Genomic DNA, 24,423 nt, shown 5'->3' with positions numbered 1-24,423 from the left:
TGAAGGACTGACTTTATTATGTCTGGCAAGACAGGTTGGCTAGCAGCACTTTTGTTTGCATGAGAATATCTTAATTTCCCCTCCTTTTTAGAAGACACCTTTGTTGGGTCTAGTAGTCTTGGTTGACAGATTTCTTTCCTTTTAGCACTCTGAATGTTTGGGGGGAGCCTTCTACCCTCCCGGGTTTCTGATGAGATTAACAGATTAGCAGAGAATTAATCTTGTCACAGATCCTTTGTATGGGATGAGTCATTTCTCTCTTCCTGCTTTTGAGATTCTTTGTCCATCTTTGGCGATTTGATGATTATGTATCTGATTGTGGGTGTCCTTGAGTTTGTCCTGCTTAGAGTTCATTAAACTTCCTGGGAGTGTAAATTAATGTTTTCATCAAATATGGAAACACCTCGGCTATAATTTTTATTTATTTATTCTTATGTGGTGCTGAGGATGGAACCCAGAGCCTCACACTTGCTAGGCAAGCGCTCTACCACTGAGCCCCAGCCCCAGCCCGATCTCTCCTCTCTTCAGACCCTCGGGCTTCGTTGTGCACCACAGCATCTGAGCTCTGCTCGTTTTTTTCATTCTTTTTTCATTCTATTGCCCTAACAGGGTAATCTCAACTGACCTATCTAAAAGTTCACAGATTCAGGACAAGTGACACATACTCATAGTCCTCACTGCTTAGAAAGCTGAGGCAGGGGGTCATAGGTCCAAGGGCAGACTGGGCAACTTAGTGAGATCCAGTCTCAAAACAAAAAATTTTAAAAAGAGGGCTGGGGGTATAGCTCAATAGTCAAGTGTCCATGGGTTCAATTCCCAATAGACTAAAAAAAATTTAAAAATAGAAGTTCACAGAGTCTTTGCTCTGCCTGCTCAGATCTGGCACTGCAACCTTCTGCCAAGTTTTTAATTTCAGGTATACTTTCCAACTCCAGAATTTGGCTCATTTTTACGATTTGATATTCTCTACTTGGTGAGACCTCTTTCTCCTGGTTTCTTTGTCATGGTTTCCATGAACTCTTTGAGCATATTTAAGACAATTTATTTTAAAGTCTGTATAATGGGTCCAAAGTCTGGGTTTTCTGAGAATAGTTTCTGGCAACCAATCCCATCTCCTTTTTTCTTTCTTTCTTTTTTTTTTTTTTCCCTGTGAATGACTCTTGTTTTTCCCCTGTGAATGAGTCTTGTTTCTTGCATGCTTTGTGATTTTATCTTCAAAACCAGACATTTTGAATATTATTATTCAGTAACTGAAAATCAGATTCTTTTCCCACCTAGACATGTTGCTACTCATTGCAGGTTATAGTTTGTTTGTTTAATTACTTTTCTGAAGAGTTTTTGCAAAGACTGTATTATTACTATTTTATTATTTTTGGTACTGGGGATTGAACTCAGGGGGGCTTAGCCACTGAGCCACATCCCTAGCCCCTTTTTATATTTTATTTTGAGACAGGGTCTTACTAAGTTGCTTAGGGCCTTACTAAATTGCTGAGGCTGGCTTTGAACTTGGGGTCCTCCTGTCTCAGCCTCCCAAGCTTCTGGGATTACAGGTGTGTGCCACTGTGCCCGGCAAGACTATATTATTTTATTGTATGCTGTTATCGGTCTCTTTTCCTTTGTAGTCAACTGATGGTTTCATAAGGGCTTTCTTTTAGCACCAGGAGTCCAAAAGAAAAACTGAGAGGAAAACTCACGGGGCCTGCAGACAGGCCGTGCAGGGTGCTCCTGCAGCATTTTGCCAGGCCTTGCCCCAACTCTGCTTGCTGATTATTGGGAGCCAAAAGATGAGCCAGAAGTGGAAGGCTAGCATTTCCTAGGTCTTCCCTAGCATGTGACTGGCCCGGGAGTGTGTGTGGCCTCTCTATTCTCCTGTTCACATGGGAGCTTTTCCTGCCTCTGATCCCCCATCCCTCTCCTTCCCTGGCCTCTGCCTTCCCAAGCTCTGCAGTATCTCTGCTGTTTGTTCCATCTGTCACCTCTTGCCCTAGGTGGCAGTGACCAGCATATTTGCCTTTAAGTGCTTTTCTGAGGTCACTCTAGCCCTGAGAAAGTTCTGAGAGGAGCGAAACAAAGTTAAGGCCTGAGTAATTGTCTCTGGAAGCTACCAAACAGGTCAGATGCATGACCAGGGGCTGGGACTGTCACTCAGTGGTAGATCACATGAGGTCCTGGGTTCTGTCCTCAGCACTGCAGAAACAAACAAAAAATGACCACAGTTCTTTGAGAACAAATTCATATCTCTGCCTGCAGTGTTGCTCCATGCCTCACCCGTGGCTGCCTCTGAGTAGGGAGCCGGGGGTGACGAGCACCAAGTTAAAAAGACAAAATAGGACCTTGTGATGTTCAGCAGGATGTGCGTCCTTCAGTCCTTACCTGATTATTGGTAGTTTTGTTGCTGTTTTGTTCATATTTGTGGCTTTTGTTTCTGTTTTTGAACTGGGATCTTGCTGTGTTGCCTTGCCTGGCCCCAACACCTGAGCTGAGCAAACCCTCCTGCCTTAGCCTCCCAAGTTGCTGGGACCACAAGCGTGGTCCACTGTCCCCAGCTCTTGTTAGCTTTTTTATTAGACTCTTTTTTTTTTTTTTTTTTTTGTAGTTGTAGATGGACAGAGTGCCTTTAATTTTTATGTGGTGCTAAGGATTGAACCCAGTGCCTCAGCATGCTAGACATGCACTCTGCCCTAAACTCATTCTTGCATTTGCAGATTTGGGGGATTTCTGCTCACCATTTTGTTGACAGTGCTTCTGGGTGTGGGCGTTTTGTAGTTATTTTCACATTGATGGGTTGTCCTCTAAAAGGAATCAATTATTGTGTGCATGCTTATGATCCCAGTGTCTTAGGAGGCTGAGATAGGAGGATTTTAAGTTCAAGGCAAGTCTGGGCCTCAACACAAAAAATAAAAAGGACTGGGAACATAGCTGAGTAGTAGAGCACCCCTGGGTTCAATCCCAGTACAGAAAATAAAAACAAATAAAAGGAATAAACCATTTTAAGTGCTAGCAGCAATTAATTTCCTTACAACCATTACTACAACCATTTGTTGTAGTAAATTTTTAATTTGAGGGTTATTTAGTTGTTATTTAATAATACATTGTAGTCATGTTTATTTTAAATTCTTCCACTATTGTTCCATTTGGATTCTTGTTTCGTAAGTGCTTGTTTTTTTATAAACTCTTTTTTTTTTTTAATATTTATTTTTTAGTTTTCGGCGGACACAACATCTTTGTAGGTGGTGCTGAGGATGGAACCCGGGCCACATGCATGCCAGATGAGCGCGTTACCGCTTGAGCCACATCCCCAGCCCCTTTTATAAACTCTTGCTTCCTTTGATCAGGAGACTAGGCTCTCATCTGTTCTGCTGCTGTCTGGGCCTGGGCCTGGTCTGGTGGAGCTGTCTTGTGTGTGGCTTGGTCCATCATGGCTGGGCATGCCTAGTTCCTTACACTGGAAGAGGCTTGCTGGGTCAGTCCCAGAGTCCCTTTAAATCATCTATCCATTCAGCAAAAATGCACAGATGTGCCAGGTGTGTATTGGTGCTTGGGAAACTGTGGGGACCACCTAGCTGTGCCTCCCACCTTATCTACAGACATCCTTACCGGGAAGTGATGCCAAGCAAGCAAGATGTGCAGGGTGCCATTGTAACCGAAAGCTCAGTCCCTGTCCCCAATACCAATCAACTGACGATTTAATAATGAGGACACGGTTTTGAGAAGAAGAAAAAGAAGGTTTATTGTTTTGCTGGCAAAGGAGAAAAACAAAGGCTGTGACTTTCCAGATCAGGAAGGACAGGGAGGTTTTAAAGGAACTTCAAGAGTTACATTCCAGATGTGTTCTGGTAGGGGGGTTCCAGGGCACTCTGATAGCATGTTAGGATTCACTTTGGGAGATATTCACTTCCCAGATCCTCAGCAGGAATTTTCTTCCTGTAGTGTGTATATTCAAGGGTAATTAACCAGGGGGAAGAAAAGATAACATTTTCTTTCTAATCTTGTTAGGGAGGGGGAGAAGGGAGAAGAAAGGAAAAAAAAAAAAAACATAAATAAATAAATAAATAAACCTTAGAGTAATGAGGTCTGATTCAGAAGATGAAGGGACACTGTTACACCATCACAGAACATGGCTTTCCTGTTGCGTGGTACTGGCTTTAGTTTTATGCAGGTTTTTAAACAGGTTGATGTTCTTACACTTGCCCATCATGTCCTTGAAATGAGAAGTCATGTCACACCCCCACCACCACAGTCACCTAGCCTTGGTGGTGTCCCAGTGCTCTATTGTGAGGGGAACTTGAAGGAAGAGTCCCTCCCAGGCACCTCTGGCCAGGCGCCCTCTCTGGGTAATGCAGGGAGCAGAGCCTTAGCTTTCTCCTGGGGGTTTGCCTCACCTGACAGGGTTCCTTCCAGGACAGAGTGTCCCACAGTTGGAAGATGGCCAGGCCCCAGAAGACTGTGATAGCCCTTCCTTGGAGAGAAGGTAGGTGTCCCTTTCTTGCATGGTAGAGCCCTACTCAGGGTGGCACCCATGGGGGATGAAAAGCACTGGCTGGGGATTTCCCTTGCATCCTACCTGTGGCAAATCCCAGGCTGCCCTCTCCTTAGCCTGGCTTTGTGTCTGGGATGATGGCAGGCAAACTGGACACCACAGACTTCGTCTTATCCACAGGGGTCCAGGCAGCCACTGTCATGCCCATCTTCTTGCCTAACCTGAATCACAGCTTCTTGGACCATCCCCTGGGCCAGGGGCTCCTCCGCCCCTCCCGACGGCTCTGCAGCCCCACCTTGGCTCCAACTCCCAAGTCACCCAAGAAGCCCAAGATGCAGACCAGCGGGGACATGTTCCCCACTGACTGGAGTCCACCACCAGTTGAGTTCCTAAACCCGAGGCTACTGCAGACCCACCGAGATACCCCAGGCCAAAGGTGGGTGGGTGCTTCAGGTCCTCAGGACATGAGAAGACTGCCCAAGGAGTTTGCGCAGGACCCCCTGGGCTTTGACCCCAAGGAGGGCCTGGGCTCACTGGAGGAGCTGTTCTGGAATATGGCAGGCCCAAGCCAGCAGGCCGCGACTCCAGAGACAGATGTTCACGCTTCGGTAGGTGGCAGCCACTTTTTGGTCTCCTGTCTTTGCTGTCCTTCTTCAGCCACCCATTTCAGTTCCCTACTCCATGCCCCTCCTCTCTGCCTACCCCTTCCTTGATCATACCCATAGCCTCCTTTAGCCCCCTCCCCTTGACATCCCTGTTCTGCCACGTAACCCCACCCTGGGGCCCTAAGGCCAGGCTGTACCTCTTCTCTTTGTTCTGCTTCTAATTCCTGCTGACACATGTTGGGAGTGGCACCAAATTCAGTTCCATTTCTGCACAGAAGCTCCTCAAGACCTTCATGGCTAAGGTTAGGATATGGCCCTGGAGCAAGCAAGGATCTCAGTGCTGGGGTCTGGGTTCAGTTGAGCCCAGAGAGTCCGGCTGACCCTGGTCCAGCAATGGGATTCCTAATGAAAACCTCAGTGATGAATTTCAGAAAGCGAATAAAGTCCTCTTGTAAACAGTGTGTGGGGACTTTTAAGATCACATGGATCCAGAGACCATTCTCTAAGAATAGGGCAGCACTTGTTTGCCATAGCCTAAGATTGTCAGTAACCTGAGTGTCCACCTCTAGGGAGCTAATAAAATACGTCATAATATCCCAAAAGTGTTACACATGCACCACAAATCTCTTTGATATTGATATGGAATGACTCTCAAGGTGTATTTTTTGTGGGGAGGGTACCAGGGATTGAACTCAGGCACCCAACTCTGAGCCACATTCCCAGCCCTATTTTGTATTTTATTTAGAGACAGAGCCTGTTTACTGAGTTGCTTAGCACCTCACTTTTGCTGAGGCTAGCTTTGAACTTGTGATCCTCCTGCCTCAGCCTCTCAAACAAGATGTATTTTTAATTGAAAAGAACCAAGTGCAAGATAGGGTTATAGTATTGTGTTAAGAGGGGATGTCTATGATGAATTGTTGTTATTCTTGTCTTTGTGTAAAATGTCTCTAAAAGCATTCAAGAAATGCCCACCTGTGTAGGGAGGGGCCTGGAAGGCTGGGGTAGGTGACTGGGAGGCATGTTGTTGAATGCCATTATGCTTTTTTATTTTTTTCACCATGTGAGTGTATTATCTGTTTAGAAAAGGAAGCAAAATAAATAAGAGCTTAACTTGTCCCCTTGTGTCTTTGTCTTCCTTTCTTCCCGTCCCCATGTTCTCTCTCTCCAGTTTGCCTCTGGGGGCTCAGAGCGCTATGTCAACAGCTTGGACTACTTACTGCAGGAGAAGAGGTGAGTGGAGAGACATGTCTGTGGAGTTGGCAGCACTATAGCACTCAGAGCAAATCCGTCTGAATGAAGCAGGCTTCCCTGAACAGACACAGTGCGCCTTGTGTGCACAGATTCATAACCAGCAAGTGGAGTGGAGCTGTGCCAAGGGTAGCATCTCTGAGCAGGGCGCCTCACCCCCCACCATGGACAGCACCCTTGTCCAGATGCTCCTTGGCTTCCTTATGCCCAAAGACTGGAGGTGTTCAGTTAGCAGGGAGTGGAAAATGGATAGCTGTGCCTGTGGCCTCAGGAGTCATGCTGGGCAGCACTTCCCCTGCCCTGTCCCGCCCCAGCATGGAAGCTCGATTTCCGAAGGCTGGCTGCTCACACCTGCCCTCTCACAATGGAGCCACACCTTGTCGCAGGTGGTTCTGGATCACTTCTGGCTGGCTTTCCCACCCTCTATCTTCAGCAGCTTCTAGAGGCAGAATCCCCGGCTGATGAGGATCGCAGATGCATCAGGGAGGTTCAGAGGCGTTGGGACCAGCCGATGTTGCTGTTGGCTGAATGCCAGCTGGGGAGGTCGGCTGGCCCTGGTGAGCCCGTGGGGTGGAAAGGTTGGACCTGCTGGCTGGAGTAGACCCTCTCTCATGCTGGGAGCGGCCGCAGCAGCTGCTCCTGTGCTGGGGTCATCTTCCCAGGCTACTCTTTGATGGCATGTGAGCAGATGCTCGTGTGACCTAATTCTTCTCTGTCCTCTCTCCTATCTGTTGGGTCGTGTTTCCTCAGTGTGTGTGGTTGGGTTGCGTCTGCAGAAGCTGAGCGTAGATGGGGAATTCATGCTTAGGGCTCTGGCTTCACGGCCCCACTGGGCACTCAGGCTGGAGACTTGATTTTCCCAAGTTCCTCTCTCTGCCTTCTTACCCACAGGTGGGCGTTAAACACACATGTGAGACTGATTACTGCTTTCTCTGCCTTTGTCCTTTTCTGGCCCTCTGCCCCCACCCACAGAGTTGGCCTTCCTCCCTCCTCCCAGCTCCTCTGACTTTTGTTTAGCTTCCTGAACCTGAGTATTTCCTCCCAACCAGATGGCAGGTCAGGGAAGGAGCCGTGTCTATGTATTTCCATGGTGCCGAGCACTGGGCCCTGAATTCATAGATGCTTGAAAATATCGAAAGGAAAGTGAATGCTTGTGGAGAACCCATACCTGGCTGTCAGTGTGCCTAGCAGTGGGAGATTCTTGCTCTTTTCCGGCCTGTTCAGTAGCACACCTGGGGGCCTTTCAACAACAGGCACTTATTTCAAGTGGGAAGTTCAAGATCAAGACTCTGGCCAGTTGGGTTACTGATTCAGGTTGTTCCTGTTTTACAGACAGCCACCTTCTTGCCATGTCCTCATGTTGCAGAGAAAGCAAGCTCTCTGGTTCCTCTTGTTATAAGGACACTAATTCTATTGGACCAGGGTCCCACCCTGTGACCTCATTTAACTTTAATTATTTCCTTACTCCAAATTCAGCAACCCTGGGGTTTAGGGCTTCATGAATGGATGGGCCGAGGCGTGGACATTTTCAGTGCATGGCACACCAAGCACTGGGCCTGGGCCAGGCACTGGACATGTGGAGTGCCTGTTCACCTGGAAATGGAACAGAATGGATGTGGTATTTCCTAGTCTCTGGAGCTACTATGGGGGGTCCAAAAGAGCACTGCTTACTTAATCTGGAGGTCAGGAAAGGCTTCCTGGAGATGTTCTTGTCCTTGACCCTTGCAGGATAATAAGTTTTGTTTGGGAAGGATAAGCCCTGTGTAAAGGCAGGTGGGACAGGCCAGGCTGCTTCTGGCCAGCAAGGATAAGAGTCTCCTCATTGAGGAGTGGGAGAAAGGAGGCAAGAGATAGAGTTGAGGTAGCAAGGGGGCTGGATGGCTTGTAAGCACAGGTTGAACCGTGGGAGAATTTTAAGCAGGCACAGATGTATTTAAAAAAGAACATTCTGGTGGCCTTTGGAGAACTGGTGGCTCACATCAGGAAACCCTGGAAGGAGTGTGAGGGACCTCTGATGGCTCTGTGGCCTGAGTAGCCAGGAAGTGGGGGCCTTTGTGGGAAAGAGGAAGGCACACCTGGCCACATCACACTCAGCTGGAAATCATCTAGTTAGTGGTAATAGAAGGATCTGAGGGCAAGAGAGAGGCCTGGGTTGGAGAGAGAATATTTCAGAACTGATAGCCCATGGTACCTGATAGCCCATGGTACCTGATAGCCCGTGCTGCTGCTACAGCACCACCCTGACTTCACCTGGAATCTCCTGGCAGGTACTTGGAGGGGCTAGAGTGGGGCTGGGGAGGCACAGACAGTGAAGCTGCAGGACAAACCTTATACTCGGTGTTTGCAGGGTGGTTAGGGAATGTCTTGGGCCATTTTTTGTTGTAGGAGTAGAATAGCTGAGATGGGGTGATTGTAAAGACCAGGGTATTTTGACTTGAAGCACTGGAGGTCCACAAGCACCTGCCAGCATCTGGTGAGAGCCTCGTGCTACTGCATGTGTGGCGGGAAGGTGGGGGCCACAGAGAAGAGAAAAGGGGCAGAGCTCCCGTGAGAGCCGAGAAGAGCTTAGTCTTTCAGAGGCCGTACCCCCTTGACTAGCACCTCTTACAGGGCCTCCACTTCTCAGTACTATCACACTGGCCTTCAGATTTCAGCATGAGTTTTGTTGGAGCCAAGTCATAATCAAACCACAGCATGGAGTCAGAACCCCAGCAAGATAATGGTGCATACAAGGGGCCTGTGGTCACAACTGGTTGGAAGTAAACAGGGCTCCAGGCTACTGCAGGACAAGGGACAAAGGGTTGGGAGACATAGGGAGTGTCTTAGTATCTGTGACTGGAGAGCCAGACAGTGAGTCAGGGACACCAAGGAGCCCAGGGCGTGGTTCTGCTCGGTTGTGCAGCTGGATCTGTGGGAGCAGAAGAGCCAGGCTCAGGAATAGTGTGTTTAAAAAAAAAAAAAAAAAAAAGAGTGAACTCCAAAACAGTGTCCACGAAGCTACACATAACATTGAGTGTCGGAACCCATCTTCCTTCAGGCCTATCAACTCATCTCTTCTCGCTGGAGGCAGCACAGTGCGTGGATGCAGTGACTCCCACACCCCCCAAACTCAGACCCAGGTGCCTTCCTGCAGGGAGACCAGGGTGACTCGGCCTCTGCTTCCTAGCCTTGTAGGTGTATAGGGGTGCTTATAGCCTGGTGACAGGCTCTGGCTTTTTCCCCACAGGGAGCAGGCCCGGGAGCAGGAGTGGGAGAAGCTGCTGCTGCAGCACCACCCTGACTTCACCTTGGATCTCCGTGAAGACGAAGTGCCACTCACCCCCGAACACAGGTGCCGGGCCGGGGCCTCCTGCAGGTGTGGTCAGAATTTCAACCAGCAATTTGTAGGCCGTTCATGAGCTCTAAAGCAGAATCCTACTCTTATAGTCACATTCATTCATTGATTCAAGAAATATCTGATCAGCTGCTGGGCATCAGGGTCCAGTCTGGCCTTAGAGGACACAGATCATAAAACACAGCCCAGTTAACTGTCCAAGTTCACGAAACCAGATCTCTTTGGAAAATAGCTACACGAAACCACATAACTGAAAACTGCCTGTCTGGGGAAAGAAAGTGACTTTGTCAGTGCTTTCATTTGGGTCAAGGCTGTGTTGGCTGATTGCCGTCCCCGCCCCAAAGGCAGGGACCCCACAGGGTGCCCTCAGGCCAATTCAGCTCTGACTCTACCTGCCCAGAGATAGTGGCCGATCCCACAAGGGGATGGCTCAGCCACAGGACTTCTTGTGCCTCCGTGCCATCGCAACGCTGGCTGCTGCACTGTCCCCCAGTGACCCGGCATATGTCAGGCTTCCTGCAAGCCCTCCTTGGGTTTGGCTTGACTTGCTGGTGGCTCACAGAACTCAGGGAAATGTGTGTTGCCCAGTTTACTATGAAGAATTTTAAAAGGATGCAGTTGAAGAGGTGCTGAGTGAGGCTGGGGCAGGTGCAGCATCCAGCCCTCCCTGGGCAGCTGCCCTCCAGGGACCTCCACACGTTCAGCCCTCCAGAAGCTCTCTGGACCCTCGTCCTTCTGGGTTTTCTGGAAGCTTCATGGCATAGACAAGATTTCTGATAGACCAGGTGGGGAAGCCCAGCGAGGGCTGTGTGGTCAGCTGCCTTTCTCCAGGGTGTGGGCAGGACCCTCAGGAGCCAGGAGGGTCTTATGACCTCTGATCAGACAAAGGAGGTCACAGAATATCTCTGTGGCCAGCTGGGGCAGGGAAGATCGGTGTTTCTTTGATCCTTGGGGGATACCTTAGGGAAGAAAAATTCTAGCTTCCGTGCTCTTCCTCAGGGAGGGAGTTTAGAACTAGGAAACATGGCGAGACATGTGGGTGGGGAGGTGCAGGAAAGTTCTGGATATGTTTTTAAGATAGAACTGAGAGAATTTGCTGACAAGCTAGATTAAGGATATGGCAAAAGGAGGGAATCTAGAAGGGAACCCCAAGTGTTTGGCCCCAACAGCTAGAGGTTAGGAGTATCTTTAAATGGGAAGACTTAAGTGATCACAGGATAGGTTGGGGTTGGACATGAGGTCAAGAATTCACTTGGGGAATTCTAGGGGCAAGATCGGGCAGGTGGCTTGGAGCATGAGCCTGGGAGTTCTGTGTGGAGGTGGCATTTGCTGCCTTGAAGCTGGATGAGAACAAGTACCCTGGGGGACGAGTACCTGAGAAGATCAGGGCCCTGAGCATCTAGAGGCCATCAGCAAGAACAGAAGAGGACGCTGTGTGGTCTGGAGGGAAACCAGCTGCCAAGTACTGGCAACCAGTGGTCAAATCAGGGCGATTGAGAAATGACCATTGCAATTAGCAAAATAGTGGTCATGGTGACCTTGACAAGAGCAGCTCTGGTGGGCTGCTGGGGTCAGGCCTGACTGGAATAGATTCATGGAGGACAGGGGAGAGGACAGGAGAGTGAGATGGGCAGTGGCTGGAAAAGAAGTGGGTTCAAGGTACGTTGGTGGGTTGTTTGGTTAGTTGGTTGGCTTCTTTCTTAATTGGGGAAAATAACAGCATGTTTCTGTGCTAATGGGAATGCTGTGGGAGAGGGGGCATTGAAGTTGGGGTGGAGGGGATCTTCAGGATCCCTGTGCCCTAGAGTAACCCCTGCCATTGGTCTTGCTGAGTGCTATCCAGGCTTTTTTTTTCCCCCTGAGCCTGAGTATGCTTTAGCACTGGTCCAGGCCGTTATGGGCAAAGCTTTGATAAATGCTCAATGTTCTGTGTCCATTTCTGAAGGGGTTGTTGAGTGATATAAAATGTACATGTCCTCAGAGCCTTGCTCTTAGGATCCCCAAAGAATTCACACCATTCTGATTGCTCAAAGGTGATTATAAGGCTGTGCACGTGCCTATAATCCCAGCAGTTTAGGAGGCTAAGGCAGAAGGATCACAAGTTCAAAGCCAACTTCAGCAACTTAGTGAGGCCCTAAGCAACTTAGCAAGACCCTGTCTCAAAATAAAATATAAGGAGTGCTGGGGATGTGGCTGCATGGTTAAGCACCCCTGAGTTCAGTCCCTGGTACAAAAAAAAAAAAAAAATGATCGTGAGCAACACCATGGCTGGCCATTTGTCTTTTTTTCGACATTTTCTGATAATCACCTCTGCACTAGACCAAATATCAGCAGATTCTTACTGTGAAGTTTGTGGAGAGTCAATGTAACTTTAAGCCTGTGATTCTCTGTAGCAGAGGCTGAACTCTGCTGTTGTTGGGTGAAAGCTGCCACAGACAACAGATTGGCCCGTGGGCCTGTGCATGCTGGCGTGGCCGGCCTGGCCTCGCTTAGGTGGTTACCCAGGAAGGCCCATTCTGCCTGCCACCCAGTATGCCAGCCACCGAAGCAGTGGGTTTTGCAAAAGAGAAGGAGTTTATTCAGAAGGTAGTCCCAGGTTCATACATGAGGAGCCCCACTGAAGTCCACCTCTCCCAGGGGTAGAGTTTAGGGGTATTTATGGGATAGAAAAAGAGTGATCTGAGAGACTGGAGCAGTAGGACAGTGATGGGAGGCAGGGAAAGTGAACCAGCCACAGTTCGTGCAGGTACCATCAGCTACCCATTTCTTCATGGGACCCATGTTCAGAAAATGGCTGCATTAGCTGCTCTGAGTGTGGAGTTTGGAGCCCTCTGATGTCAAAGGTCACCCATCAGACAGTCACCTGTGCAGGTGCAAGTGCAGATCCATGGTTTCAGCTGAGTTGAGGAAGGGAGACAAAAGCTATCTGAAGATTTTTGAACAACTTGGGCAGCTGTGACCATTGTGATCCTGTCAGACATCATCTGTTGCAAGGTCACACCACTTGGCTAAAGACCTTTCAATGAAAATAGAAGGGAGTGGCTAAAAGCAAGAACAGCAAGAGGTTGTGTCTGGGCTCCTCTGGGCTTATCTGGATGGTGGGAAGTCTGGGAACTCATTGGGATTGGAACCATTGTCCCAGATAAGCAGGCAGAGCTTCTTGCACAGTGCAGGAGATCCAGGGCAGGGCTGCCGAGAAGTGCCCCCCTTGAATTCCAGGAGGGCAGGTGCTGGTGCTGCCTGATATCCCAGCAGATTCAGGGCTTCCCTCTCAAGAAGGCCTTGTGGTACCCCACGTGACCAAGGCCATCTTCTCTGTGAGCTGAGGCATGGTTTGGGCTTCTGGCTTCCCACATGCTGGATAGATAGGCTCTGAACGGAACCTCTCAAAACCTTTGTAAGCTCTGAATGGAACCTTTCAAAACCTTTATAAAATCTCTGTAGCAAGAATAACTGTTGCCATTGTTCCCTCTGACCACACTTACAGGATGCTGTAAGTCAGGCTTGGAGGTTTCACAGTTCCTCACTTTAGAAAGGGAGTTATCTGTGTAGCCAGCTTAAAGATACTCCTGGCTTTGAAATCACTGCTGGTTTTCTGGGCTCGTGACGTTTTCCAGTGGTGCTTTGAGAATGCCTCTTTGACAACAGTCACTTTGAGGTGGTTGTTTTGATGTGGGATCATTCTGATGGGACTGTTCAACCTGATGCCTAAAAAAGAAAAAAGACAACTCATTACAAAGCCCAGTGGCCTATTCTGTCTCTGAAGAGACCCAGGAAGTGGTGGGGCCAGGGAATAGGCTGTGAGCCTGGAAGGGGTGCAGCTGAGGTGGGGCCAGGCCCCAGCCAGACAAGGCGATTAGGATTGCCACAATTGCCTGTCCCAGAAAGGACACCAAGATCCTGAGCATGTCTGCTCGTGGCCTGGGAATGGCCTGTGTCTGGAAGGGATGACATCCTAAATTCTTTCTTCAAGTTAAAAGACCTAAGTGTGTGCCAGGGCAGCAAGGGGTGGTGGGGCTTGCGGGGTGGATATTTAAAACACAGCATCATCCTTTATTGCCAGCTCCAGGCTGCACAGGAAATCCTCAATTAGATGTGTAATTGTCGTCTCAGAATGGCTAATAATGTGCATACATTATAGTCAACATCACAAAAATCCCTTTGGTTTTGGGGACAGGGCTAGGCCCCCTTCACAAATGAGCCCAATTCTTACAGAACTTTTAATAATTTGCAAATTTTTCCTGACTATAAAAGCAATATAAGCTTCAGTAGATACTCATAAAAGTCTGATGGCAAAGACATAAGCAAGAACTCATTTTACCACTTGCATGGCAGCTTTTTATTTTTAAGTTGTTGCTGGAGCTTTATTTTATTCATTTATAGGTGGTGCTGAGAATTGAACCCAGTGCCTCACAAGTGTGAGTCAAGCGCTCTACCACTGAACCACAACCCTAGCCCTTGCATGGTGGTGTGTTGAGATGGTTTCTAAAAGCCTTCAGATCAGATCTTCCTGTCCCATCAGTGGTCCCATTCATTGTCCCATTTCATTCTCAGCAGAGCCCTGGGATGTAGATGTGGCCTTACCTGGGGCCACGTGGGCTGAGAGGGAGACAGGTGTGCATGGCTGGCCAGCAGGCTGCAGGCTTCCCCCTCACCTCCAGTGGCAGCTGTGGGTGTCCCAGATCCTGATGAGCCCCTGAGCTGTTCCTAAGTTTGCTGTCTCAGACAGCAGACTTGGCTGGGAACCTGGCTGGGCATGGGCTGTCTTCTGGAGAGAAGAAGGAAAGCAGTGTATACAGCTTATTTAGTTTTATTGTTGTTAAATGTATGTTATATTACTACAACATTAAGCAGAACTATCATATATGAAGTAAACAGAACATGTCTACTCTTCTCTCTCCTCACCCTAATCCTGTCCCCTAGAGATGATTGTTCTAGATCACAGTGGGGTATGTCTTGTGTGTCTGAGTAGATTTGTATTCTTGTATATAAACATGTAGATATTCCCCCCTTACCCATGTTTCACCTTCCATAGTGTCAGTACTTGCCCTTAGTCAACTGCTCTCTGAAAATATTAACTAGAAAGTTCCAAAAATAAACAATTCAGTTTTAAGTTGCACATCATTCTAAGCAGGGTGAGGAAATCTCATGTCCTCTTGCTCAGGACATGAATCATCCCCTTGTCTAATGTATCCACACTGTATACACTACTCACCAATTAGTTAAGAATTGAATTATCTAATTGACTGTCACAGTATTGTTGTGCTTGTGTTCAAGTAACCCTAATTTTATTTAACAGCACCCCCAAACTTCAGAGTAGTGATGCCAGCTAATCAGATATGCCAAGGAGATAGTATAAAGTAATTCCTTTAAGTTAGAGGATGAGCATTCCCAATAAGGAAAGAAAAAATTATTTTCTGTGTTGCCAAGATCTGGAATGGAAGAATGAATCTGTGCAATTAATAGTTTTGCTTTCACACCTCAAACTGCATAGATTACAGCCACAGTGTGTGATAAGTGCTTATTTATGGAAAAAACAAGCTATAGCATTCGATACTATATAAGTAAGGTTCCAGGCATCCACTGGGGGTCTGGGAGCATATTCCACAGGGGCAGGGGGTATGACCATGTGCGCGCACGCACACACACACACACACACACACATCCTGTTATTCTACAGCTTGCTGTTTCTACCCACCAGTGTACAGTAGTCAGGTGCCCATGCCAATCTGTCACATAGAGATTTAGCTCACTGTTGGGAACCATCTGAAAGCCTTCCTTTTCCCATCCCCGTTTCAGAGGGTCCCCTCTTCCTTTTTCCTTCCCTGTTCATGGGCACAGCTCCGATCTACTAAATCAGACGCTTGGCAGGGATAGGCAGGCTCTGCGTTTAGCTGGAGTCAGGGGAGAATCCAGCCCTGGCAGCTGGCCTTGATGCCCTCCTGCTGTCTTGTGCTTCCACCAAGCCCCTGTGGCCCCTGGGCCACTGCCTCCTCAGCCCTCCCAAGACACTCTCCCTGGCCTTGGCTGCACCAGCCCTTCTGCCCACTCTCCCTATTTGCACTGTGTGGGCTGCTCTGTTGTGGGTCCCTCCCCTAGCCAGTGAATACTGCAGTGAGTTTACACTTCTCTTGGTTGGCCAATGCTGATGCACCCTTCAACACCTGGCCTTGAAAACATGCAGTGAAAGTTAACCTGAGCAGAGCTCCTGGGTGGAACCGGTGCTGGCTCCCCATCCCCTGGCCCTGAAGTGCTGTTCTGATAGAGCAGGCTGGTGAGGGCTCCATGTCTACAGGTACATGGCCCGCCCTTCATCAGCAGGTGGTGCTGTCCCTCTGGTCTACAGGGGGCGCTCCTGGGCCATCCGTCCTTCCTCCATGCTCCAAACCCAGATGTGCCTCTGATCCCTGCTCCCCTCCCCTTGCCTCTCCAGGATGCTGGTGGAGAGGTTCTCCGTGTCCCTGCAAGTCATCCCACCTGTGCATCCAGGTGAGACTGTGTTTCTGCCCAGGCGTCATCCCCTGCCCTGCATTCTGGACTCCTCACATCTAAAGCCACACAATCACCTTGAAGAACTGTTTCTCAGGTAAGTGGGCAAAGCCTTGCCAGGCCCCCTCCCTCTAGAGCCCAGGGATAAGAGACACCCCAAAAGAGGTCATCCAGAGCCATGTTTTGATCAATGGCTGTGTGCTCTTTTAGGGATATCAGTGACATAGTCATGCCTGTCTACTTATAAAATTTATTAATTTAGCACAAACTGTAAAAAATCTTCCACTGTTGCACAAACAGTCTGTGAGTGGTGCGCAGCATACAGGGCCTGGGGTTTACGGTTCAGTCAGCCCTGGGACCAGTTTCTGGGCCATAGGGGGCCTGGGATGGTTGCTTCCATTCACAGCAGGACCCCTTATCCTTAGTGTCACATTCTGCAGTTTCAATTACTTGTGGTCAACTGTGGTCTGAAAATATTATATGGAAAATTCCAGAAATAAAAAGTTCATTGATTTAAGTTGTGTCCCATTGTGAACAACATGATGGAGTCTCAGGCCATCCTGCTCTGCTCCAACTGCATGTGGATCCTCTCTTGTCCGGTGAATCCACACTGTGTTCCAGTTGCCCATGAGTGTCCTTGTAACTGTCACTGTCTTCAGAGCTGCTGAAGGTCCCAGCAGGGTCCCAGTGTGTTCAGGTGACCTCTGCTTCACAAGAGCAGCAATGCTGGGAGTTCAAACGAGCCCCAGGAACAGTGAAGCACTTCCTTTAAGTGAAAAGGTGAGAGTTCTTGATTTAAGGGAAGAAAAAGTGATATGCTGTGGGTGCTGCGAGCAGAGGTAAACCACACCTCCAGTCCAGGGAGCCAGGAAGCAGAACTCTGCTAGCTTTGCCATCACACCTCTACTTGCAAAAATTTGGGCCATAGTGTGTGCTAAGTTGGTGAAGTTGGAAAAGGTACTAAATTGTAGGGTTTGGTACTATCTAGCATTTTGGGCTCCCATTGGGGGTCTTAGAACATGCCCCCCACAGGGAATGAGGGAGCACTGTATTTGCTGGAGATGTGGCACCTCCTTGGTCTGTGGGATGCCAACACAGAAATTTTTCCCCAGCCACAGGCACACCTGATAACAGGAGGAAGCTGTCTTGTACCTCTCCTTTTGGGGAGTAAATGTATCCCCATTACACATAACCACCTACTAGATTGCTTTTTAAGAGGATTTTTTAAATGATTTACCACAATAACGTTCAACACTTAGAGTTGTGAGAAAGAAAAAGTCCACAGGATTCAGTGCAATTGTAGTTTTCCGCGTACCCTGCTGTGTTGGACAACAAGGGAATGTAAAAAGGGCCACCATTGGCCACCTGTAAGGAGCACAGAAGTTGGACTGCTTCTGTGGTCTCTTAGGCCACATTAAGACTTAAACATAGGAATCTTACTCTCTTTTCCAGCCATGCATGGCTTTCTTAAGAGTGTTAGTTCATTTTCCATTACAATAACTAAATACCTGAGTCTGGGTACTTATAAAGAAAAAGGCTCATAGTGGAGGCTGAAAGTCCAAACAACATAGCACTAGTAGTGGTGAGAGCCCATAGTTGCATCATCTCATGGCAGATGGCCCTGCATGGTAGGAGTTTGTGAGAGAGAAGGATCTCAGGGCCAGACTGGAAGCCAAAGAAAAGTTCAAGGAAGGATCCATTAATGACCACTTGAGGCTCCACCTCTGAAACATCCCTACACCTCCTATCATCTCCATATTGGGGACCAAGCTTCCAAAACTCGACCCTCTAGCATACACACTCACTGTGCTAATCACGGCATTAGGTTTATTTCATTAATTCTGAGTTCATCATATTTTGTAACATAAAGATTATTTTTAATATTTTGATGTTTCCTTTAAAAGTTTTTTTTTTTAATTTTTCTTAATGTTATTGTATTTTTTATACCTTTATTTTATTTACTTATTTTTACGTGGTGCTGAGAATTGAACCCAGTGCTTCATACATGCCAGGCAAGCACTTTACCACTGAGCCACAACTGCAGCCCCTCCTTTAAAAGTTTTTATCTTTAAGTTTTTTTTTTTTTTTTTTTACTTTAAAAGTAGAAAATTGCAAACATATAAAAGGAGAGTGAACAGTGGCATTCACCTGTAATCCTAGCTACTTGGGAAACTAAGGCAGGAGCATTGCAAGTTTGAAGTCAGCCTAGGCAACTTAGACCCTGTCTCAAAATTTTTAAATTTTTTTTAAAGAACTGGGGATATAGCTCAGTGGTAGAGCCCTTGCCTGGTATGTGTGAGGCCCTGGGTTCTACAAAATAAAATTTTAAAAGGAAAATAAAAGTAGAGTAGTGAAGAACATAACCTATCTCCATGTATCCGTCTGTCAATTCAGCACAGATCAGCTCAAAGCCAGTCTTTTTCCTTTCTGCTCCACCTAACAACACCATTCCCCCAGGATTACTTTCCAGGAAAATCTCAGACACACATAATTTAATCTGTAAATATTTCAGATTATGTCTCTAGAATATAGCACTCTACTTTTAGATGTAATTTTAATACTACTATTGCCCCTAAATATAGTAATTTCTTATCATTCATATCAGTCAGTATTAAGATGTCAGGTGTCTTGCCAGATGAAGTGATGCAAGTGTGTAATCCCAGCTGCTTGGGAGGCTGAGGCACGAGGATAGCAAGTTCAAAGCCAGCCTCAGCAAATCTGTGAGGCCCTAACAACTTAGTGAGACACTATCTCAAAATAAAAAAGGGCTGGAGATGTAGCTCAGTAGTTAAGTGCCCCAGGTTCAATCCCTGGTACAAAAAAAAAAAAAAAAAAAAAAATTTTGTTTTTCAGTTGTCTTTTTTTTTTAAATATATTTACTTTATTTATTTTTATGTGGTGCTGAAGACTGAACCCAATGCCTCACATGTGAGGGGCAAACACTCTACCACTGAGCTTTAACCCCAGCGCCTTCAGTTGTCTTATCAATGATTTTATAGATTGTTGCCATCAGCATCTGAGCTGGCCCAGGCACTGCAGCAAACAGTGTAGTGCCGCTTTGCCCTGGTACCTGGACACCTTAACCATTTTCCTGGCTTTTGGACACACACATTATAAGCCACATGATGGGCATATTCTTTCACAGAAGCACTTGCCTGAAGGTCTAGAGTGTTGCTGGCAGCTGTGTGAGATTATTGGGTGTGCAAGAGCATTGGTCAGGGTTCACATTACGATCTGGAAAAAGGACCTAACAGAGCTGATAAAGAAAAACTGAAAGAAAAAGAAGAAGGAAGGGTAGTGGAGTTGGAGAAAGAAGAGATACAGACTCTAGGGCAGCAGAGAGAGGGAGGCTCCCTCCCTGCCTCAGCCCTGGGCTGTGCCCACAGCAGGTCTCCCGTCCTGGACTGGCTGGTGGACAGAAGTGTTGACAGATGAGCCCCATGTGGAGTGGTGACCCAGGATCAGCCAGTGCTGCCAAACAGGGCCAGGTGGCCTCCCAGCTTCCCTCCTCCCTCAGATATGCTAATGAGCCTCCAATCCTGTGGCTTTGGGAATCTGCACAGGGCTTTCTGGAGGAATGCCCTGCCCGCTGTGTGACACTGGGATGTGACATTGTGGTGGCTTCCGCGGGGCAGTGGGCAAGGGCCACTTCCTGGAGGTCACCATTTAGCCTTGGGTCATCTTTCATTTCATGTTTATGCCAAAAACTTCAAGTTCAGACACAGAATGGGAAAGGTCCTAGTGACCAACAGGACCCTGCCATATTCAGCCAGAGGGTACCAGGTCTTGCAATGCAGAGAGTTCACACTTTGTGAGCTGGCAGGAGATTTTATTTTCCTAGATATACGCCTCTGCCTTTTCCAAACTTTCTACAATGAAGGTATAATTTTTATCACTGGAGGGAGAGAAAGTGTTATTTTTTTTTAAATCACCTCTTGAAATAGATTCACTTCTCCTTATTCTTCTGTGAAGGGAGAAATATCTTTCTTTTCTCTGAACAAAGTGGGAAATGCCAGCACAGATCAAGCAAGCTGTTCACCTTGGGTCACAGAGCAGGTGCAGGTGGGCTGGGCAGCAGAGTGCAAGAGGCCTTCCTGACTGTGGCCTGCACAGGTTTGTGTGGCTGAATGTGTGACCTTGGGTCACTCCCTGGAACCAAAGTAACATGTCCTAATGACAGCAGTTGGTGTCAGCCAATTCCAGGAGCTGAAGTTTTTCCTCCTTCCTTGACAGCAATTCAAAAGCAAGTCAGATTCTCCCTAGTGCAGAGCATCAGAGCAGAAATGAGCTCCCCGGGAAGGGAGAGGTGGCCTGCTTGGCCGGCTTGCTCACAGGCTTTCCCACATGTCCTCTGGGCACATATGCCACTACTGGCATGAGGGTGGGCATGGGGCAGGGCGTTCCTGTGGGAAGACTTCAGCAGGCAAGAAGCAGCAGCAGGAGGGTGAGTCCAGTCTCCTCACCTCGGTGGCACTGCGTGTATCTTGCACCTTCCCGAGGCCCAGCAGCCCTGGCTCCTGTTCTGATTCGAGCATCTCCTCCTCCTGGAGGGGGCCACCAGGGTTGGAGCTGTGAGTAGCGATCCACCAGCTGTGGGCTGTGGACAGGACTCAGTCCTGCTGGCTGGAAATGCCCCTCGTTATGAATAAAGCAAGCTGGGCTGGTGCTGGGAGCCCTGGGCTTCTGACCAGGTGGCCCTCTTAGCTTTAAACAGAGGAAAGAAAGAAACAGAAGAGGGGTACAGGAGAAGGCCAGCCATGTTGTTCTTTGTATTCTGCTTAGGCATTTACTTAAACTTTCTTTTGAAAACCTGGCGAGCGCCCAGAAACCAATACTATATAAATAACTGCCCTTGGTGTTTATCCTCCTGCCATCACTTGGGATTCGTGAGGCATTTGGAGACTGCCCACTGGGACTGCTGCCCATAAAATAGGCAAGGAGGTAGAAGCTGGAAGAATCTTACCTTGGAAATTATCAGGATCATAAATTCCAAGGAGGCCCAGGCTCTGCTCCAGCAGCTTGGTGTGCAGAACCGGCCTGGTCCCCCACTTGGTCCATGCTCGTCCTGAGGGACTCCCCTTTGGGCCAATTTTCTCCCCTTTTTTCCTTCTGTTCCAGCAGGCGGTGATGGGGAGAGACATCTGCCTTCTGTCATTGCCATCGTGGCTAGGGATTAGCAGTGCCCTGGCTATGGCTGGACACACAGCTGAGGCCCTCGTGGGAACCTCCCTTCACTGGGACCCTCTGGGGTGACAGCTGGGGCTTCACACTCAGCTGGGCCTGCATGCCATCTGCTGTCCCTCCCCTTCTCCGCCAGGGTCCTTTGGCATTCTCAGGATAACTTTTGACCTCAGTGTTGGAAGAGGCACCCACAGGCCCCCAGCATCAGCATTTTTGTTGTGGAGATATGACACTGGCTTTCTCAAATCTGACAACTCCTGATTCTGTCACCCAAGATTCTTGAGATTCTGCTGCAGACACCCCCCACCTCTTCCCTTTTCCTCATCTCTCTGCTTGGATGCTGGCCTGGGGGGCCCTTCTTCCTGCCCCAGAGGCAGGGCAGTGTGCACACAGGGTCAAGCCCAAGGTTACCTGTGCTGTGAAGGACTCCCTCCCTGGCCGGGTGCAGGGCTGTCTGGGTGGGCAGCACTCCCCTTGTGCTGAACAGGTGCCCCACTTGACTCTGGGGTCCAGCCTGTGTCTCACCTCGCTCCTCGTGATCTCGTGTACTTCTGGACCCAGAATTCCTTGAAAGCCATTTGTTCCAAGGCAGAGCCAGAATGTGCCCTTCCTGGCTGTCTAGTTTCTTATCTCACAGATGAAACCAAACTCAACAGCAGTGAACTCAAAAGATCTGTCATTTCTCTGGCAGAAACTGCTCTACAAGGCCTGTGTAGCAGAAGGAAGACTTTGCAACTCAAGAGATCACTCCCTCGGTGCAACAGTTGGAAATGTGTGGCCCAAACCAGTAGGGACTTGTACTGTTGGCTCCCTCTCCAAGAAACTGGCAGGGTACCCCTACAGCAGGATACCAGAGCCAGAGTCTCCTCAAAGTTCTCCTCAAAGTGCCTCAATGTGTGGCCTCCGGCAGGGTTCTGCCAACATGCAGGTCCCTACAGACACCCCTTAGTATCATCTGCACTCAGGCTGTAGGGCCTGTGCTTATGCTGTACACTTTGGGGTCAGCTGGCCAAAGCACCCCTGTGACTGGGCACGTGGGGTAGCATAGAGTGTGCCCCAGCAGCCCTGGGTGCGCACGTGTTTGGAAGCCCTGAACTTCGCGGCCACAGGAACAAAGCCTCTTTCTCCTCTGAACTTAAATGACTTTGAAAAAAAAAACATACAATTTGTAAATTGCCTGGACATCCTCAGGGAGACAGCATCTTGGCTCTGAGGGGAATCTTGGCTTTGGAGTGTTCTGTTCCTGGCAGATGAAAGCATGACGTCCTTTTCCAAAGGGGTGGGGGCTGAGCGAGGATGATTCTATCTTGGGTCATGATATTAAATGCTATCTGAGTGTGCTCTGCATGGATCTGGCCACCAAAAAGAACAAACATGAAATCACTTTCTTGTTTTCCTGGAATCCACGTAGTCGTTGGGGGCATTATCTAGAAAGACAAAGTAATGGAGCAAGTATACAGCGAGTGGGAGCTCCTGCCCCGACCTGGCCTGCCCGGGGGTGACCAGGAGTTTGGGGAATGCACCAGAGTGCGGCCAGCCCCTCTAAACTGACCTCCAAAGCATCTGCCACCAGAGAACCTTCGGCCACATCAGGTCCATCTGCCCATTCAGTGGAGACCAGAATCCTGTAGGTCAAGGTGATTTTCCAGGGCTCCTCTCCACATCAGCAATCTGGCTCTGAGGACTCCAGTTAAAGGGAGGGGCCTGGTGGGAAGGCACTGAACGCACTGGCAGGTCATACCCTGATCCAGGGACAGGGAGTTTCTAAAGAATCCTCTGGGGAACCCTCACTTGATATTTCCTTCCCAGATATTTCCTTCCCATTCTGGGCCCCTCTCTGTTATTTTCCCATTCTCTCAGGTGTCCCCTTTGTGTCGGAAAAAAAATACAAGATGGGGAGGAAATGCTCTGTGTAACCGAACTCGGAGGCCTGTGGGTAATCCTGCCTGCCCCCTGCAGCCCTGAGCCACAGGTGGAGAAGCCTGACTCCTCCATTCTTGCCTCACCTCACCAAGATCCTTTCCCCATCCCTGGTAAATGCCTCAGTTTTTCCCTCCATCAAATGGAAAGGGTGGACTGTACTGCCCACTCCTGTGTTTAAAACAGTGAGATGTATCCTTGGAAAACACTGGAGAAAGGCAAGTAGTTCTGATGATGGTGGTTGCGGGGGGTGGCGAGGTGGTTTTTCCAGACAGCACCTCGTGTCATGAACTCTAAAGCATGTGTCCCTAGTGTTCCAGCGTGCCTCATGGTGTCCCAGCAAAGAGTCTCCAAGACAGGTGCCCCTCAGGCCTCTGCTGCAGGAGTCTGCTGGGCCTGCATGGAGCCTCCCCTGACCTCGCCCGTCCATCTCCACAGCTCCCCAGTGGCACAACAGCTCTCCTTCCTGCACAATGGCCTCCTGAGCAACCTGTACCTGCACACCTCTGACTGCCCGGTGCCTCTGCTCCAGTGGCTGTTCCAGGTGAGGAACACAGACGTGCCACCAGGTGGCAGGAGCGCGGCAGCGTCGTGGTCCATAGGCCACCAGGCTGGAAGGACCAGCCACTTCAATTCACCTTGCCACAAGTGCTATGAGGCTGGTCCTGTCCAAGAAGAGGGAAGAAGGTGATGGGCGGAGTCCTCACCTCACCTAACGTGACAATGCCAGGTTTGGGCCATGCAGGGACCCACCTGTCATGCAGAGCTGGCAACCTCCTGGGCTCCATACTGTCAGAGTGTGTGCCTTTCAGGGTGTTGTCTTTGCCACCAACCCTGCAGCACCCTTTGAATTCTGAGCCGAGTGTCCTTGAGGCTGGGAAAGCCAGGAGCAGCTGCTGCCCTTGCCCCAATTCCTCCCTCCTGCTGGCTGCTGGGAGGTGTGGCCTCAGGGGAGCATGCATTCTGCCAGGGGCTTGGGACCTTCTCCCTGAGGGTCAGGGAGAAGTAGTGGAGTACCCTGGAGCCAACCCGGATCTGAATGCAGGGCATGAGGATGCTGCCTGGCCTTAGGCCCCACCCACAGCTGTCCCTGTCTGGGGATGGGCAGGTCACAAGTTCCAGCTGGTCCCAGTGTTGCCAGTTGGAGCCTGGAGCCCAGCTGTAAA

General features: G+C 49.0%; 1 protein-coding gene across 3 annotated transcripts in view; it reads left to right on the top strand.

The window, feature by feature from the left end:
* Window positions 1-4,797: 4,797 nt before the first annotated feature.
* Fam178b (family with sequence similarity 178 member B) overlaps window positions 4,798-24,423 on the top strand; it is an 82,889-nt gene continuing 63,263 nt past the window's right edge. Inside the window, exons 1-6 of one of the 3 annotated variants that reach the window (XM_076833386.2) lie at window positions 4,813-4,916; window positions 4,950-5,076; window positions 6,254-6,315; window positions 9,560-9,664; window positions 16,101-16,253; window positions 23,696-23,801. In XM_076833386.2, coding sequence (XP_076689501.1) covers window positions 4,813-4,916; window positions 4,950-5,076; window positions 6,254-6,315; window positions 9,560-9,664; window positions 16,101-16,253; window positions 23,696-23,801 — 657 coding nt within the window. Of the gene's footprint in view, window positions 5,077-6,253; window positions 6,316-9,559; window positions 9,665-16,100; window positions 16,254-23,695; window positions 23,802-24,423 lie in introns of all 3 variants that reach the window. The other 2 variants (XM_076833388.2, XM_076833387.2) reach the window with 2 other exon arrangements.

Source organism: Callospermophilus lateralis, chromosome 14 (assembly GCF_048772815.1).
Source record: "Callospermophilus lateralis isolate mCalLat2 chromosome 14, mCalLat2.hap1, whole genome shotgun sequence".
NCBI lineage: Eukaryota > Metazoa > Chordata > Mammalia > Rodentia > Sciuridae > Callospermophilus > Callospermophilus lateralis.
The sequence above is the reverse complement of the archived record's forward strand: the minus strand, read 5'-3'. Positions and strand labels throughout refer to the sequence as shown.